Source organism: Mobula hypostoma, chromosome 1 (genome assembly GCF_963921235.1).
Source record: "Mobula hypostoma chromosome 1, sMobHyp1.1, whole genome shotgun sequence".
NCBI classification, from domain to species: domain Eukaryota; kingdom Metazoa; phylum Chordata; class Chondrichthyes; order Myliobatiformes; family Myliobatidae; genus Mobula; species Mobula hypostoma.
The window spans coordinates 27,966,126-27,980,353 of NC_086097.1; the positions used below are offsets into that span (position 1 = coordinate 27,966,126).

At 42.2% G+C, this 14,228-nt stretch overlaps 1 protein-coding gene across 5 annotated transcripts in view; it reads right to left on the bottom strand.

Moving 5' to 3' along the window:
- Positions 1 to 14,228, bottom strand: part of LOC134344972 (ribosomal protein S6 kinase alpha-5) — a 338,866-nt gene that overhangs the window by 168,947 nt on the left and 155,691 nt on the right. For all 5 annotated transcript variants that reach the window (XM_063045114.1, XM_063045122.1, XM_063045107.1 and 2 more), the window contains one exon: positions 464 to 571. In XM_063045114.1, coding sequence (XP_062901184.1) covers positions 464 to 571 — 108 coding nt within the window. The remainder of the gene's footprint in view (positions 1 to 463; positions 572 to 14,228) is intronic.

A 14,228-nucleotide genomic window follows, 5' to 3' on the forward strand; every position in this document is an offset into this window, starting at 1 on the left:
CGGTGACACAGAAACCCAAGGATGATTTTAAAGTAAGCTAAAGAGATGGAAAGCCTCTGTTTTTTCAAGAAGATTTGTCAATGCCAATCTGTAGTCTACTGCAAATCACTCTGCATTGTCTCTCCTTCACCTTTCCTCACTAGTGTTCCATTCTGTTTGACTTCAGAAAGTAATATGGAGATTCTATACAAGCCATATTGCTGAAGAAATGGTTCACAGATGTAACCATTATGGGATATATAAGACATTGATCCAGTGTTTGAACTTCCAGTGCATTATATAACATCTGGCAACATACGAATCGAGCCACAGGCTTAATGTTTAACAAATTCATTACAGTTATTGAACACAAAGTGACACCACCAATAAATATTGCCATTCCATTCTTATACTAAACATTTAAAAAATCTGTTGTGACTTACATCATACATGCTGATGCAAAATAGTTAAAAGTAATACTTACTTCGTCAATTAGAAACTCCTTACTAAGTCCAAAATCTGTCAGAACCACATGCCCGTTACTGTCAAGAAGTATATTCTCCAATTTAATATCTCGATATATAATTCCAAGCTAAAAAGAAATTAAAGCCAAAGTTACAAGATATACAAACTTCATTTCACAATACCTTGAATATTTCATTGGTGGTTTTATATTTGGGATATCAAAGTCATGAAAGCCTGATATAAAATGTTTGCTTTTCTTTCTGTGGCTAAACAGTGTCATTATTTATTCATGGAATCCTAGGAATTTAATGCAGAGGAATCCCAGCTGGGTCCCTGCCAACACATTTTCACAAATAACTCCAGAAACCTTGTCAAAGGGATCAACCTTTCAGCAAGAAAAAAAATCCTTGTTTGCCTTGACAAGGGCTTCCCATAAAAATTAAAACCCACAAAACAGTCCAACTTATTTAATGAGACTTGCAGCCCAGTGATCTGGCAAAATGTAAATTGATCTAGAAAGACCACTCAATCCATAGTCAACTATGTGCATTATCCACGGGATACTTCTAAATGAAGTACACAACATGACAAAAAAGGGCCATTTTTTAAAATAACTGAACGTGTATCTTTGTGGCACTTTCTTGCACTATAACATCTGCCTTGATTCCCTCACTACCTAAAATTCTATTGATGTCTCAACCAGTTACTTCTTTAACAATCCCTTGGGGTTGACAAGAATTATCCCAGGAATGAAAAGGTTAATACATGAGGAGTGTTTGATATCTCTGGGCTTGTAATCACTGGAGCTCAGAAGAATGAGGGGGAATCTCATTGAAACCTACAAAATATTGTAAGGCCTAGACAGAGTGGATGTGGAGAGGACCAGAGGGCACAGCTTCAGAATACAAGGATGTTCCTTTGAAACAGATGAGGAGGATTCACTATCCTCTAGCTAGAGGGTGGCGACTCTATGGAATTCATTGTCACAGACTGCTGTAGAAGTCCAGCCATTGGGTATATTTAAAGCAGATGTTGAAAGGTTCATGACTAGTAAGGCATCAAAGAATACAACGCAGGAAAATGGAGTTGAGGTGGATAATAAATCAGCTATGATCAGATCGTGGACTAGATGGGCTGAATGGCCTAATTCTCCTCCTATGTCCTATGGGTTGAGAATGGCATTTTTAAAATCAAGTCCAGTGAGAGCAAATGTGAACCCCTTACCATCAAAGATAGAGGATTGATAAAGAGGAATATGGAAATATCAAATTAATTAAACAAATACTTTGTGTCTGTTTTCACACGAGAAGGCACAACAAACTACACAACCAAGGGCCTAGTACAAATGAGGACCTGAAGGAAACTTATCAGTACAGGGTACCTCTGGGTTATGAACCCTACATACTTTCAAGCTCCCATTATAAATTCAAAGGACTGATGTATGCATATACATTTGTTCCTATGAGCAGCAGGACCAGTTTCCTCTTTCGCTCCATTTTCCAGTGATTTCTTATCAGTCTTGTGTGCTTATGATTCCAGAAATGAGATTTATTATGACCGACCCAAATGACATGAAAGCAACGCACACAAAATGCTGTAGGATCTCATCAGGCCAGGCAGCATCTATGGAAAAGAATACAGTCGATGTTTCAGGCCGAGACCCTTTACCAGGACTGGAGAATGGTGGGGGGGGGGGGGGGAGGGCCCCATTACCAGAACTTCGAGAAATCGATAGCCACAAAAAAGTAGGATCTCCCAGTGGCCACTCATTTTAATTCCACTTCCCATTCCCATTCTGATATGTCTATCCATGGCCTCCTCCACTGTCATGATGAGGCCACACTCAGGTTAGAGGAACAGCACCTTATATTCCATCTGGGTAGCCTCCAACCTAATGGTATGAACACTGATTTCTCGAACTTCCAGTAACACAAACTGCCCCAACCTTCACTATTCCTTATTCCCTTTTCACTGTCACCTTACCTTCTTGCCTGCCCATTGCTTCCTCTGGTGATCCGCCCCCTTTTTCTTTCTTCCATGGCCTACTGTCCTCTCCTATCAGACTCGCCCTTCTCCAGCCCTGAATCACTTTCATTAATCAAATTCCCAGCTCTTTACTTCACCTCTCCCCTTAACTTTCAACTCTACCCCTCATCTTTTTTTCTCCAATCCCGCTGAAGGGTTTCAGCCCAAAACATTGATTGTACTCTTTTCCATAGATGCTGACTGGCCTCCCAAGTTCCTCCAGCATTTTCTGTTGCTTGGATTTCAAGCATCTGCAGATTTTCTCCTATTAGACGTAAAATTACTATACACTCAGTTAACCACAAGATATAGGAGCAGAAGTAGGCCATTCAGCCCATCAAGTCTGCTCTACCATTCAATCATGGGCTGATCCAATTCTTCTAGTCAACTCCACTCCTCTGCCTTCTCCCCATACCCTTTGATGCCCTGGCTAATCAAGAACCTATCTACCTCTGCCTTAAATGCACCCAGTGACTTGGCCTCCACTGCTGCTCATGGCAACAAATTCCACAGATTTACCACCCTGTCTGAAGTAATTTCTCTGCATCTTTGTTCTAAATGGATGTCCTTAAATCCTGAAATTGTGCCCTCTTGTCCTGGACTCCCTGACCATGGGAAATAACTTTGCCATATCTAATCTGTTCAAGCCTTTTAACATTCAGAATGTTTCTATCAGATCCCATTCATTCTCCTGAACTCCAGGGAATATAGCCCAAGAGCTACCAGATGTTCCTCATATGGTAACCCTTTCATTCCTGGAATCATTCTCATGAATCTTCTCTGAACCCTCTCCAATGTCAGTATATCCTTTCTAAAATAAGGAGCCCAAAACTACACACAATACTCCAAGTGTGGTCTCATGAGTGCCTTATACAGCCTCAATGTCACATCCCTGCTCTTATATTCTGTACCTCTAGAAATGAATGCCAACACTGCATTTGCCTTCTTCACCACTGACTCAATCTGGAGGTTAACCTTTCGGGTATCCTGCACAAGGGCTCCCAAGTCCCTTTGCATCTCTGCATTTTGAATTCTCTCCCCATCTAAATAATAGTCTGCCCATTCATTTCTTCTACCAAAGTGCATGACCATACACTTTCCAACATTGCATTTCATTTGTCACTTCTTTGCTCATTCCTCTAAACTATCCAAGTCTCTCTGCAGGCTGTCTGTTTCCTCAACACTACTCGCTTCTCCATCTATCTTTGTATTATTGGCAATTTTAGCCGCAAATCCGTTAATCCCATAGTCCAAATCATTGACATACATCATAACAAGTAGCAGTCCCAACACCAACCCCTGTAGAACTCCACTGGTAACTGACTGGGAGCCAGCCAGAATAGCATCCCTTTATTCCCACTCTCTGTTTTCTTCGATCAGCCAATGCTCCACCATGCTAGTAACTTCCCTGTAATTCCATGGGACCTTATCTTGCTAAGCAGCCTCATGTGCAGCACCTTGTCAAAGGCCTTCTGAAAATCCAAGTGCACCACATCCACTGCATCCCCTTTGTCGAGCCAGTTTGTAATTTCCTCAAAAAATTGCAGTTAATTAGTCAGGCAGGATTTTCCTTTCAGGAAACCATGCTGGCTTTGGCATACCTTGTCATGTGCCTCCAGGCACTCCACAATCTCATCCCTAACAATCTATTCCAACAACTTCCCAACCACTGATGTCAGGCTAACAGATCTATAGTTTCCTTTCTGCTGCCTCCCACCCTTCCTAAATGGCAGAGTAACATTTGTAATTTTCCAGTCATCCGGTACAATGCCAGAATCTGTCAATTCTGGAAAGATCATTGTTAATCCCTCCGCAAACTCTCCATCTGCTTCCTTCAGAACCCAAGGGTGCATTCCATCAGGTCCAGGAGATTTATCCACCCCAAGACCATTAAGCTACCTGAGCAACTGCACATACTTCACTCTTGAATGCCCAGTATACTGCAGATGTCTTCCATTGTGAAGACTGATGCAAAATACGCATTCAGTTCTTCTGCCATCTCTGCGTCTCTCATTACAACATCTCCAACTTCATTTTCTATTGTCCCATATCTACCCTCAGCTCTCTTTTATCCTTTATATACTTGAAAAAGCTTTAAGTATCTTCTTTGATATTAGTCACCAGCTTCATTTCATAACACTGGACAACAAAGATTTTGCTTCCTGAATACTTTTAGGTGTATCTTATGTATTTTGGGCTACTGATCATGAAAATCAACATGAAATTTCCCTATCATGCACCATTTTTTGAAATCACTACCACTGCTGTAACTTGCCTCATATGCGGTTCCCCTCTACGTCAGAGAGGCGTGCAGGGAAATCATCCGCTAACCGGAGAAACTTCGGATGCGACGTACCTTTCCTTTCCTATCTTTATTATTTCAATTCATAATTCAAGTCAATTAAAATGTTGCCTACACTGTAAGCTGGAAAGTCTCTTGTCTTGTCCAGGCATGCTTGGGCATGCTTAGGCAGCGTGGATGCTGCATGACAGGACAGATTTTAGTAATAATTATTGCGCTCAGGACTGAGAGGATGAAATTTGCTATCACCAGGTACAAAAATTTCTATGAAGGATTTTGATATTTGAGACAGATGCTTCCCAGAATAACTGATGCCAAGATTAAGGAAAGCATTTTTGTTGGTCCACAAATCAAACAGGTCATCAATGACAGGCAATTTGAAGAATTTCTAGTGGGACCGGAGAAAACCACATGGAAGGCATTCAAGGAACTTGTTGAAATTTTTCTCGGCATCTACAGAGCACCAAACTACATGCAGCTGGTTGAAAGCATGCTTCAAGCATATAAAACCATGAAATGCAAAATGTCACTAAAGATTCATTTTCTGCATTCGCCTTTAGACTTCTTCCCTGCAAATCTTGGTTCTGTTAGTGACGAGCATGGTGAAAGGTTTCACCAGGACATTGCGGTCATGGAGAAAAGATACCAGGGCAACTGGAATCCATCAATGCTGGTGAATTATTGTTGAACACTTAAGCAAGAAGCTTCAGACACTGAGTACAAATGAAAATCATTAACAAAATATTTTTAACTTAGCTGAATTATTGCAAAGTATCAGCACCATTATGCAATTAAACACATTATATTCAATAAAAGTTAATTTGTTGTTTCTCCAAATTCCTACGTGATACAAGTAGTCTGAAATTATATTTGTGTTCACCTTCAAGTAGTCCATCGTAAACAAAAAAATTCTGAGGAAGCTACACTTTTGAAAAAATTTGTTGTCCAATGTAATCGATCTTTTCCTTCCTAATGAACTTCTTAGTTTCCTTCTGCATGGTTTTAAAAGCTTCCCAATCCTCTACCTTCACACTAGCTTTGACTTCCTTGTATGCCCTCTTTTCGTTTTACTTCGGCTCTGACTTCACTTGTCAGCCACAATAGTGTCCTCCTTCCATTTGAAAATTTCTTATTTAGAATGTATCTGTCCTGCACTTCCCTCATTTTTCACCATTGCTGCTCTGCTGTCCTTTCTGCAAGTGTCTCTTTCCAGTCAACTTGGCTAGTTTCCCTCTCATGCCATTGTAAATTCCTTTATTCCACTGAAATACCAACATATTGGAATTTAGTTTTCTCCTTCTCAAATTTCAAAGTGAACTCGATCATATTGTGATCACTGTTCCCGAAAGGTTCTTTAACCCTAGGCTCTCTTATCACCTCTGGATCATTGCACAACACCCAATCTAGCACAGCCCATCCTCTAGTAGGGTCAACAACAAGTTGTTCTAAAAAGCCATCCCTTAGACATTCTACAAATTCTCTCCTGAGGTCCAGTACTGGTTTTCCTAATCCACCTTCATGTTAAAATCCCCAACAATTATCATGACAATTATCGGCCATATTCCACCAAGATACAACACTGGGCGTCATGGGAGGTTGTTCCTGTCTGTGGCCATCAAACTTTGCAACTCCTCCCGTGGAGGGTCAGACACCCTGAGCCAATAGGCTGGCCCTGGACTTATTTCCATCTGGCATAGTTTGCATATTGTTGTTTGATTGTTTGTGGTTTTTGTATTGCTATATTTATGCTCTATTCTTGGTTGGTGCAGCTGTAACGAAACCCAATTTCCCTCGGGATCAATAAAGTATATCTATCTATCTATTGCCCTTCTGACACACCTTTTCTATCTCCTGCTGTAATTTGTAATCCACATCCCGGCTGCTGTTTGGAGGCCTGTATACAATATATTTGGTACACCTGCTTGTTAATGTAAAAATCTAATCAGTCAATTATGGCAGCAAGTCAATACATAAAAGCATGCAGGCATAGTCAAGAGGTTCAGATCAAATATCAGAATGGGGAAGAAATGTAATTGAAATGACTTTGACTGTGGAATGATTGTTAGTGCCAGACAGGGTGGTTTATCCAGAACTGTTGATCTCATGAGACTGAAATGCACAACTGTCTATCTAGAATTGACAAAGAAAAACAAAAAAGAAAGTGAAAACAGTGAGTAGCAGTTCTGTGGGGGAAAAATGCCTTGTTAATAACAGACGTTAGCAGAGAATGACAGGCTGGTTCAAGCTGACAGGAAGGTGACTAACTCAAATAACCATGCGTTACCACAGTGTTATGCAGAACAGCATCACTGAATGCACATGTTGAACTTTGAAGCAGATGGGTTAGAGCAGAAGACCACACCAGGTTTCTTTTTCTGTACCTAATAAAATGGCCACTAAGTGTTTACTACAGGAGGAAAAAAATGAGGGCAAAACAACATCATGAAATGCTTCACAATTAATGAAGTATCTTCAAAGTGTAGCCTGGGATGAAACACAAGTGCAAATGCACACAGTAAACTCCCTTAGACAATAAGAAATGATCAGACAATTTATTTCCAGTAATGAATTAAGCATTAAGGAGGTAAATAGGCCAAACACTGGCAAATGGGACTACCTTGGATAGACATGTTGATCAGCATAGACGATTTGGTTTGAAGGGTCTAACAAGTCCACAGCCTTGCCTTTTTGTAATTTATTTTTTATTGAGTTTCATCATCAAACAAACACTTCCATAAGATATATTTCAGATACTGTACATATATATCATATAATCATACTTGTCACAAATCTCCACATAATATTTATCTGAAGTACACCCTTATAGAAAGAAGAGGAAAGAAAGAACAATCGAAAGAAGAAATCTATGTACAGAGTAGGGAGCGATTTTTTTTTACAACATATTCATTGATTGTGAGAATAAAATCAGGCCTATGAGGTATTATGTAGTTAAACCATTTTTTCCAGTATGAATAAAATTGTTCCAACTTATGATTAACAGATGTTGTTATCTTCTCCATTTTGTAAACGTCCATTGCAATTTTCATCTATACATTTAAAGATGGGCTCTCTTGAGATAACCATTTCCTAGTAAGGGTCTTTTTACCAGCCACCAGCAGTACGTTCATTAAATATTTATATTTATCTCTTTTCAACCATTCTTGAGGTATATACCCAAAATATAAGGTCTTACTACTTATCTGTTAGTATATCATTGAAATTTGCAGAATATAACTTAATCGATCTACACCCTGAACAAATAAGAACCAAGAAAAGTGAATAATAAAAAAAAGGTGACAAAGGTGTGGTTCCAAGGCTAAGGTCTCTAGATGTCCCTGGGTTGGGCTAGAAGAAAAGTCTAGCCGTGGAGGATAGCCCTTCCTACCCGTGGATTGAAGGCCCCTGCTGCAATACCTATAAAAGTAAAAAAAAGCTATGTCCATTACACAGAAATGATTTCCCTGTGTATTCCTCCCATGTATATATTCTCATTTAGGTGAGGAAAAAGGAATGAATAAATGAATTTTTTAAAAAATTGAGTAATATAAAATCCACATTATAACACGTATTTCTCGAGATAGGTATATCACCCTCTATTCTTGCTTCCGTTTAGCTTATCAGCACTTCTAAAGTTAGCCAAACCTTATGGCTCCTCTGGAGGAGGCGAGGGCTGCCCTCGGAGAACTGACAGTCTCCTTCTAATATCCTTCTCTCGTCCTGGTCCCGTCCCCTGCTTTCTAGGTTCTCTTACTATTTCCCAAGCAGCTCAGGACAACAGCTCAGCCAGACTTTCCCTTGGTTTGACCACGTTAACGGACAGTCCTCAGTTGTTCATGCCTGTAGTCGCCTCCTCCACTGTCTGGTACAGTCACATCCATTCTTGGTAAAATATCCTCAGTTTAGCAGGGTACAGGGTTTGGAATTTAATCTTTTCTTGCTTTAATATTCGTTTCACTTCAGAATATTCCTTCCCGTTCTGTAGAACTGTCGGGGGGTAATCATGATCGAAGTATATTAATTTCCCATTCCAAAACACCCTCTTCTTACCCCAGGCCCTTCACAGAATCTCCGCCTTACTCTTGAATCGAAGGAATCTAAGTACAATGGAGCACGGTTTACCTTCTCTGTCTCCAGGAGACCGCTGGACAAGCGAACGGTGTGCCCTTTCAATTTCAATCTCCGTAGTCTGAGGAATCTCCAGCACTTCCCGCAGCAGCTTGCCTACAAGTCCATCGTCGACAATCCCTCCGCTCCTTCCGAAACATTATAAATCCTGATATTTTTCCGTCACGATCCTCCCTCCTGGTCAAGCAATTTACTTTCCTGTTGATTTAATATTTTTTATCGTCTTACTTAGTATCTGTTCCACATTTTGCATGCGATCTTCCATCTTCTCAATTCGAGTCTCTGCCACCGCTATTTTCTGATTGACGTTGGCGAGCTCTGACTTTATATCATTGAGTTGCTGCTTTATATCTTTTTGGACTTCCCTTATCTCTTCCAAAATCGTTATCATATTTGCCGCTTCGCCTGCACGAGGCCCCGCGTCAGCCTCGCCGCCACGCGCACGTGTAAGAGAGCCGAGCGCTGTACCTCTCTCTTCCATAGGCTCTGCAGTGATGCTTTTTTTTAAAAATCTCCATTCTTTCTCCCCATTCGTGCCCCGCTTACCAATTCAGATATTTTCGAAAGATCTTATATTTGATGGATTAACAGGGTAAAATATGCGTTTTTCCAGAGGAGCTGTTGATTTAAGCTGCCATTCTGAACGATGACGTCACCGGAACCCCAAGTCCACAGCCTTTCCTAAGGGAGAAGGAGAGCAGCCAGACAGGACCCCAAGGATAGCAATCTCAGGATTACAGTCTGTGCCATGAGTCAGTAAGGGCAAGAATAGAATAAAATGACAGATGAATGTGAACTGATGCAGGGGGCAGGGTTCTAATTTGTGGATCATTCGGATCTCTTCTGAGGAAGGTATGTATGACTTGTACAAAAAGGACAGGTTGCACTTGAACATTTGAACTCAAGGAGGAACAATGTCCTTGCAGGCAGGTTTGCTAGAGCTGTTGGGGAAGGTTTAACTAATTTGGCAGGCAATGGCAACCAGTGTGATAGTCAGAGGATAAGGTAGTTGTTGTAAAGGTAGATGCAATGTGTAGAGACATTGAGGATGGGATAGGCAGTGGATAGGGTATAAATGTGGTCAATTGCATGGGCTGAAATGTGTTTAATGCGAGAAATATCAAGAACAAAGGTGATGGACTTAAAATCCTAAGACATAGGAATACAATTAGGCCATTTAGTCCATCAAGTCTGCTCCACCATTATTTTTCTTCTCAACCTCATTCTTCTGCCTTCTCGCTGCAACCTTTGATATCCTAATAAATCAAGAACCCATCAGCCTCCATTTTAAATATACCCAATGATTTGGCCTTAGCAATGAATTTCACAGATTCATCACCCTCTTACTAAACAGATTCAGCAAGGCATTTGATAAGGCAAGGCTGATTAAGAAAGTAAGGAGGCATGAGATCCAAGAGGACCTCACTTTGTAGATCCAGAATTGGCTTGCCCACAGAAGGCAAAGTGTTTGTAGATGGGTCATATTCTGCATGGAGGTTGGTGACCAGTGGTGTGCCTCAGGGATCTGTTCTGGGACTCCTTCTCTTCATGATTTTTATAAATGGCCTGGATGAGGAAGTGGAGAGATGGGTTAGTAAATATGCTGATGACACAAAGGTTGAGGGTGTTGTGAATAGTGTGGAGGGCTGTCAGAGGTATCATCGATAGCATGCAAAACTGGGCTGAGAAGTGGCAGATGGAGCTCAACCCAGATAAATGTGAGGTGGTTCATTTTGGTAGGTCAAATATGATGGCAGAATATAGTATAAATGGAAAGATTCCTGGCAGTGTGGAGGATAAAAGGGATCCTGGGGTCCGAGGCTATAGGATACTCAAAGCTGCTGTGCAGGTTGATTGTGTGGTTAAGGCGGCATACGGTGTATTGGCTTTCATCCATCATGGGATTGAGTTCAAGAGCCAAGAGGTAATGTTACAGCTATATGGGACTCTGGTCAGACCCCACTTGGAGTACTGTGCTCAGTTCTGGTCACCTCATTACAGGAAGGATGTGGAAAACTACAGAAAGGGTGCAGAGGAGATTTACAGGGATGTTGCCTGGATTGGGGATTATGCCTTCTGAGAATAGATTGAGTGAACTTGGCCTTTTTATCCTTTGAGCAATGGAGGATGAGAGGTGACCTGATAGAGGTGTATAAGATGATGACAGGCATTGATATTGTGGATAGTCAGAGACTTTTTCCCAGGGCTGAAATGGCCAACACAAGAAGGCACAGTTTTAAGGTGCTTGGAAGTAAGTACAGAGGAGATGTCAGGGGCAAGTTTTTTTATTCAGAGAGTGGTGAGTACGTGGAATGAGCTGCTGGCGACAGTGGTGGAGGCAAATCCAATAGGGTTTTTTTTAAAAGAGACTCTTGGATAGGTACATGGAGCTTAGAAAAATAGAAGGCTATGGGTAACCCTAGGTAATTTCTAAACTATATACATGTCCGGCACAGTATTGTGGGCCAAAGGGCCTGTATTGTGCTGTAGATTTTCTATGTTCTAAATTTTTCCTCAGCATACACAGCAGGCCAGGAGAAAAAAAGATAAGGAGTAGACTTAAAAGCTGGGACAATGGGAGAGAAAAACACAAGGTGATCGGTGAAACTGGCAGGGAGATGGATGAAGTAAAAAGCTGGGAAGTTGATTGGTGAAAGAGATACAGGGCTGAAGAGAGAATCTAATAGAAGAAGGCATGGAAAAATGAAGAGGTGGGAGGAGCACCAGAGGGAGGCAATGGGCAGGCAAGGAGATAAGGTGAGAGAGAGAAAAGGAGACGTAGAATTGGGGAATGGTGAAGTGGGTGGGGGGAACCAGAAGTTTGAGAAATCAATGTTCATGCCATCAGGTGGAAGGCTACCCAGACAGAATATAAGGTGTTGTTCCTCCAACCCGAGTGTGGCCTCATCACAGCAGCAGAGGAGGCCACAGATTTATATATTGGAATAGGAATGGGAAGTGGAATTAAAATGGGTGGTCATTGGGAGAACTCGCTTCTTCTGGCAGAGCTTAGGTGCTCAGTGAAGCAGTCTCCCAATCTCCGTCCGGTCTAACCAGTACACAGGTGGTCTACTCAAGATCCACAAACCCGCTTGTCCAGGTAAACCCATTGTTTCAGCTTATTCCTGTCCCACTGATCTCATCTGCATAACTCGCCTCTGTTTTATCTCTCCCAGTTCAGTCCCTTCCTATCTACATCCACGACACATCACACACTCTGGATATTTTCAATGATTTCAAGGTCCCTGGTCTCCAACATCTTATTTTCACTATGGATGTCCAGTCCTTATACACCTCCGTCCCCCACCAGGAAGGCTTTGAAGCTCTCCATTTTTGGTCACCAGACCCAACCAGTTCGCCTCCGCCACCACTCTCTGGTCCTCCAGCAGAACTTTCTCCTTTGGCTCCTTCCGCTTCCTTCAAACAAAAGGTGTATCCATAGGCACTTGTTTGGGTCCCAGCTATGCCTGCCTTTTTGTCGGCTGCATGGAACAGTTTATGTTCCAAGCCTACACTGGTGTCTGCCCCCCACTTTTCCTTTGCTACATCGACGACTGCATTGGTGCTGCTTCCTGCACACAGGTGGATATCACAGATTTTAACTTCGTCTCCAAACTTCCACGTTGCTCTCAAATTTACCCAGTCCATTTCCGACACCACCCTCTCTTCTCAATTTCATTATCTGTATCTCTGGAGACAGCTTATCTACTGATGTCTACTATAAACCCACTGACTCTCACAGCTACCTGGAGTATACCTCTTCCCACCGTTACTTGTAATAACACCATCCCCCTTCTCCCAATACCTCCATCTTTGCCGCATCTGCTCTCACAATGAGGCTTTTCATTCCTGAATGAATGAGATGTCCTCGGGACTTCCCTTCCTCCATCAATGCTGCTCTCAACCACATTCTTTTCATCTCACACATGTCTGCTCTTACCCCATACTCCCGCCACCCTACCAGGGATAGGGTTCCTCATCCTCACCTACCACCCCAACTGCCTCCGCATCCTGTGCACAATTCTCTGGAACTTCCACCATCACCAATGGGAGTCCACTACCAAGCACGTTGTTCCCTCCCTCCACCAGTTTCTGCTTTCCACAGGGATCGCTTCCTAAGCAATTCCCTTCTCCATTCGTCCCTCCCCACTGATCCCGCTCCTGGCACTTATCCTTGCAAGCGGTACAAGTGCTACACCTGCTCCTACACCTCCTTCCTTACAACCATTCAGGGCCCCAAACAGTCCTTCCAGGTGAGTGACACTTCACCTGTGAGTTTGTTGGTGTCATATACTGTTTCCAGCGCTCCTGGTATGGCCTCCTGTATATCGGTGAGACCCGACAGAGATTGGGAGACCGCTTCACCGAGCACCTACATTCTGTCCGCCAGAAGAAGTGGGATCTCCCAGTGGCCATCTATTTTAATTCCACTTGCCATTCTGATATGTCAAATCATGGGTTCCTCTAATGTCGCGATGAGGCCCACTCAGATTGGAGGAGCAACACCTTCTATTCCGGCCGGGTAGCCCCCAACCTGATGGTATGAATATTGATTTCGTCAACTTCCAATAATCCCCTCCCAACTTCCTTCACCACTCCCCATTCCCTTTTCCCTCTCACCTTATCTCTACCTGCCCATCACCTCCCTCTTTTCTTTCTTCATGGCCTCTGTCTTCTCCTATTAGACTGGCCCTTCTCCAGCCCTGTATTTCTTTCACCAATTGTCTTCCTAGCTCTTTACTTTATCCCTACCCCTTCCGGTTTCACCCATCACCTTGTGTTTCTCTTTCCAATCCCCCACCTTGTAGAACTACTCATCTTCTTTTCCTCCAATTCTGCAAAATGGTTTCAGCCTGAAATGTCAACTCTACTTTTTATCCATAGATGCTGTCTAGTCTGCTGAGTTCCTCCATCATTTTGTATGTGTTGTATGAATACCTAGCATCCATAGATTTTCTCATCTCTGTTTGAAATTCCTCCTCATCTCTGTTCTAAAGGGACGTCCTTCAATTCTGAGGTTATGCCTCAGGCCCAAAACTGCCCCACTAAAGGAAACATTCTCTCCTCTTGTAAACTCCAGAGAGTACTGGCCATAGGCCATCAAATGTTCCTGATACATTAACCCAGTCATTCCCAACATCTTGCTTGTGAACCTCCTCTGGACCCTCTCCAATGCCAGCAAATCCTTTTTAAGATAAGGGACCTAAAACGGCCCACAATACTTCATGTGCAGTCTGATCAATGCCTTCTAAAGCCTTAGTATTACATTCTTTTTATACTTTAATCCTCTCAAAATGAATGTTAACATTGTATTTGCCTTCTCTACCACTGA